Source organism: Geospiza fortis, unplaced genomic scaffold (genome assembly GCF_000277835.1).
Source record: "Geospiza fortis unplaced genomic scaffold, GeoFor_1.0 scaffold250, whole genome shotgun sequence".
In the NCBI taxonomy this organism is placed as follows: domain Eukaryota; kingdom Metazoa; phylum Chordata; class Aves; order Passeriformes; family Thraupidae; genus Geospiza; species Geospiza fortis.
This window is the reverse complement of record NW_005054696.1, coordinates 177,876-182,839: the sequence shown is the minus strand read 5'-3', so window position 1 is coordinate 182,839 and position 4,964 is coordinate 177,876. Positions and strand designations below refer to the sequence as shown.

The window sequence follows — 4,964 nt, the reverse complement described above, 5'->3', positions numbered from 1 at the left end:
GTCTGCCGGCATCACTCCGCTGCTCCCAAACCGCTGGAAAAACACAGCGATTTCCTTCCTCTCGGCGCAACGGGGGCATCCCCCTGCTGCCTGCCAGCTGCTGCTCCCCTGCTCTGATTTTTGGGGTGCCCCTGGGCTCCCAGGAGCCTGTCAGCAGGCCGTGGGCAGGGCAGCGCCATCCACCTACCCCATGGCTTTGGGAGGCAGCACTGATGCTCCCGTGCCAGAGGCTGGGATGCTCCCGTGCCAGAGGCTGGGATCCTCCTGAACCAGAGGCTGGGATGCTCCTGAACCAGAGGCTGGGATGCTGCTGTGCCAGGGGCTGGGATGCTCCTGAACCAGAGGCTGGGATGCTGCTGTGCCAGGGGCTGGGATGCTCCTGAACCAGAGGCTGGGATGCTGCTCTGCCAGGGGCTGGGATGCTCCTGAACCAGAGGCTGGGATGCTGCTGTGCCAGGGGCTGGGATGCTCCTGAACCAGAGGCTGGGATGCTGCTCTGCCAGGGGCTGGGATGCTCCTGAACCAGAGGCTGGGATGCTGCTGTGCCAGGGGCTGGGATGCTCCTGAACCAGAGGCTGGGATGCTGCTCTGCCAGGGGCTGGGATGCTCCTGAACCAGAGGCTGGGATGCTGCTGCTATTTGCGTGCCCGCGGCTCGTTCAGGCGTCCCCCGGCGCCCATACAAATAAAAATCAGGGTTTTAATGTCAAGCCGGCAGCGTGGGGCTTGGCAGGAGGAGCAACATGTCGCTGAACAGTTCGGCAGTGTTGACAAAAATACTCCTGCTGCTGTCAGCTCGGAGCAAGTTGTGCAGAGGCAGAGCCAGAAATCCCTGCTGTGTTTGTACAGCCCTGGCCAGCCTCCTCGCTCTCTCCCTGCGCTGGTTTCACCTCCGTGTTCCCCTCCCGGGGAGAAGAAGGGATGCAGCCACAAGGAATCACTCGGTGCATCCCGGTTTCTACCCTACCATCACATCGGCGGCAGCAGAGGCTGGTCCAGGTGCGACCCCTCTGCCTCCCAAAGCGCCTTACCTTTCCAGGCAAGTGATGGGCAGCGCGGCTAAGCCCCGGCACATGCTGAGAGCTGGGCACCCAGGCATCCAGCAACTCATCGGCTCCTCCCGGGGGTGCCAGGGGCTGCAAGAGGCGGCTGCGGGCACCACCTGCCCCGCGGTCCCGGGCTGGCGGCTGCGGCGGCGGAGCGGAGCCGCGCTTTATATGGGCCGGGCGGAGGGAGAGCGGGGAGGGGGACCCAGCATCACCGCAGCCTCCAGCCAACCAAAAGCTGCTCAGGCAGCGCCCCTGAAGAGGAGAGCTTAGGTAAGTTTGTGTGTGCTGCTGAGGGAGGGGGGAGTGGGAGGCCCAGGCTCGTCCTTGAGCATCACAGTCATCGCCGCTTCCTCGGGAACAGGAAAAAACAGGCTCGTTTTCCAGCGACGTGTGGAGCCTGCTGATGAAGCGCCGGCGGGGTGGGAGAGCAGGGACAGGACAGACGCTGCAGCCCTCGCAGAGAGCCGTCAGCTCCATCCTGCTGCTCCACCGCGCTGCCCCAGGGCTTGCAGAGCTGCCCGCACCTCCAGCGCTGCCCCAGCGGTTAAAGCAGGGGGTGGCAGCCCCCCCAGCAGGGTCAGGAGGGCTTGGGCTTCCTGGGGGATGCAGATGGAGCAGGAGGGTTTAATATTTCCACTTCTCTTTAATGGCACTGCCAGTTCACAGCTGGAATATATAATATATATACTACTATATATATACTACTATATATACTATATATAGTATATAATTTAATATCATATATAATTATATATAGTCAATATAATATAATATAATATAATATAATATAATATAATATAATATAATATAATATAATATAATATAGATATAATATATATAATAGATATAATGTGCTGGCTGAAGTTGCACTTCTTCATCACAAATTCCCTGCTGGGTGTGTGTGCTGAGAGGAGGGAAGGGATGCACATCAAAGGAGCCAAAACCTGGGAAAGCATCTGATAATGCAGGATCCTGGTGAGACCTGGAAATTGAAAGGAGATTAAAAGCCAGGGAGAGGCTGGAAACTGGAGGGGAAGGACTGAGCCAGCAAAAGAGAAAAATGAAGAGAAAGGGTTAAACCAGCGCACAGCAGCAAACCCCGGGGTCTGGGGCTATAAGAAACAGAGGTCCATGAGAACCAACAAAAGAGAAAAATGAAGAGAAAGGGTTAAACCAGCGCACAGCAGCAAACCCCAGGGTCTGGGGCTACAAGAACCAGAGGTCCATGAGAACCAACAGGCCCCGTGGTGAGGTCAGGCTCACACAGGATCCCAGAGCTGCCCTCCCTGCAGTTCCCCAGCTCAGCAGCTCTGGGAGGGAGTGACCTTAACACCCCCTGCTCATGGCCAGCCAAGCACAAGGCCACAGCTGCCACTTCCACTCCTCATCCTCTCCCTTCCTCCCTGCTATTCCCAGCTCAGACGTTTTTCCAGAGCTCAGGTTGTCTCCTCCCCTTGCTGCCTGCATCCATCACCCACAGCGCATTGCCAGAGCATCTCTCCCTTTGCCAGAGCAGCTTTCCCAGGAGAGATGAACTGTGCCAGGAGGGTGGCAGCACAAAGCCATCTGGGCCCTGGGCAAGGGGGAAAGGCTCCTCTCAAGCTGCCTTTGGGAGCAGGAGCATGAGGATATCTGGGTGGGAGACTTCAGGAGGAGCATGAGGCCCCTCAGCCCCACTGAGCAGTAAAGGAGAGTCCTGTCTTCCTCTCATCACTTACAAGAAGGCACAGAATGGCCTTGCTCATGGACAGACAGGAAGGATGCATCACATCAGGACTAATGACTGAACACTCACTTTGAGCTCCTCATGTAAGAGCAGCCTCTCTCCTGATGGCTCTGGGGATTTTCACTCAAATAATCAAGTTAAAGCCTTCTTGGTTAGCAGATATTCAGCTGCAGATAGATGGCTGGAGCTACACCAAGCTCTTATTCATGTCCTCTGTGTGCCTTAAAACCAAGATTGGAGCTGTGATCCTTGCTGTGGATCCCAGGGAAGAAATGGAAGTGTAAAGGAGAGAGGGCTGGAAGGTTGCCTTTGCCTGTACAGCTGTTGGGAATGTCTGTGCACAGCCACAGGATGTGATTGGCAGCAGTTTTGGAAGTGCCACCCCAGCTGAGCAGCACGCTGGGAGCACTGGTGTCCCAGCAGCAGTGGCACATGGGGGTGGGCACAGGCTCCTGGCACCCTCACTCAGCTGTGCCACAGAGCCACTCAATGCTCAGGCTTGCAAAGGAGAGCTGGAGATCATCCCAAAGCAGCTTGGGACTCACCTCCCAGCTGCAGCAGATGACCACAGGGTTTAGGGTGGCCATGCCCCTTCTCCTCATCCCCCACATCTCCATCTCCTCCCTGGTTTTTTCCATATAAATGCTGTGGGAACATTCACCTCTGTCCCTTTCCCCCGTAGAGCTGCAGCCCATCCTTCCAGCTGCAGATGTGCAGCGTCACAGGATGCTCTGGTAGCTCTGCCTGGTGTTTGAGGCACGGTCTGAGCAGGCCATGCCGAGAGGAAGAGCTCCTGGAGCCTGGACACGTGTGCCAGGCACACGGGACAGATGATTTGTGGCTGCAGCTCCAGGGAGCCTGGCACAGCCACTGTGCTGGCAACCACGTGCTGCTCACAGCAAATGTAACTATGGCAAAAACACAGCTGGCACGGCAGCAACTGCAACTGGTGAGCAGCCTGGGGGATGTGAGCCAGAGCACAGAAACCCTGCACATCTCTGCCTTGAGACTGCAGCCTGCTGAGCCCCCCTCTTGGCTTCAGGCCCTGTTTCCCTGCTGCTTTTCCCCAGGGAAATAAAGTGCATTGGACAAGTGTGTGTGTTTGTGTGTGAGGTTTTACCTTGTCCCCTGTGGCAGATTTTGAAGCTCTGGGCTCAGGTGAGGCCAAGCTGACAGTGAAGCTGCCCATGGTGGAAGGGAAGGGAAGGGAAGGGAAGGGAAGGGAAGGGAAGGGAAGGGAAGGGAAGGGAAGGGAAGGGAAGGGGTGTTTGCTGCAGAGCTGGCTCTGGGGCTCAGGGCAGTGCCAGATCCACGTGTGCGGCTCTGAGCCCTGGATTGGGAGCAGGATTGGGCTGTTCCAGCAAAATCCCCCTCACCAAGGCTGGGACAGCCCCTGTGCCCACTGTGCCACAGCCACCAGCTGAGCCCTGTGCTCCCTGGAGCAGCTCTTCTGCCTCTCCCCTGCCATGGGGCTGCTCCAGGACAGGCATGGGCTGCTCTAGGTGAGGTATTTCATATTGCTCAGCCCTTCCCAGGGTTATGCAACGGCCTCTGAGCCCAGCCCCGTGTGTGTACTCAGATGTCTTCATGCTGCTCTGTATCTAATTGAATTACGTGCTTCCTGTCTCATTGAGCTTAGCAGCCTCCCGCGGCTCCGGCCCCGTGCCCTCCATTATCAGCCCTTGTTTTGGAATACAAAAAACTCTTCTGTGTCGCAATGCCTGGGGCCAGGCTGCCGTCCCAGAGCCCTGCCAGCATCGATCCTCCTCCCAGCCATAGGGCTGGGTTTCATCTGCACCAGGAAGGTCCAGCTTGGGAGGTGGCTGGGCTGAGAAGGCACCCACAGGCAGAATTTTGGGGGGTACAGCCACCCCCAGCAGCAAAACACACACATCCCATCAGCCCTAGGGAGTGCTGCTGGTATTTCTGGGTTATTTGCAAAATGCCAGCAACTTTGGAAAATATAAAACCAAAGTTTACAGCCCCAGAAATGGGGTGAGGAATGGGAAAACAAGGGTTTGGTGACAGGGTTGGGAGGTAGCTGGGCTGAGAAGCACCCACAGGCACCCTTTGGCAGAATTTGCAGGGGTACAGCCCCAGCAGCAAAACACACACAGCCCATCAGCCCCAGGGAGTGATGCTGATGTTGTGTGTGTGTTTTGCTGCATTGCAAAATGCCAGCAACTTTGG

The 4,964-nt window shown here is 56.7% G+C and overlaps 1 protein-coding gene across 1 annotated transcript in view; it reads right to left on the bottom strand.

Moving 5' to 3' along the window:
• RGS16 (regulator of G protein signaling 16) overlaps positions 1-1,163 on the bottom strand; it is a 5,635-nt gene extending 4,472 nt beyond the window's left edge. The window contains exon 1 of the mRNA XM_005430877.2: positions 1,031-1,163. Within this exon, the coding sequence (XP_005430934.1) occupies positions 1,031-1,110 (80 nt within the window). The 5' untranslated portion in view covers positions 1,111-1,163. The remainder of the gene's footprint in view (positions 1-1,030) is intronic.
• Between the last annotated feature and the right edge of the window lie 3,801 nt (positions 1,164-4,964).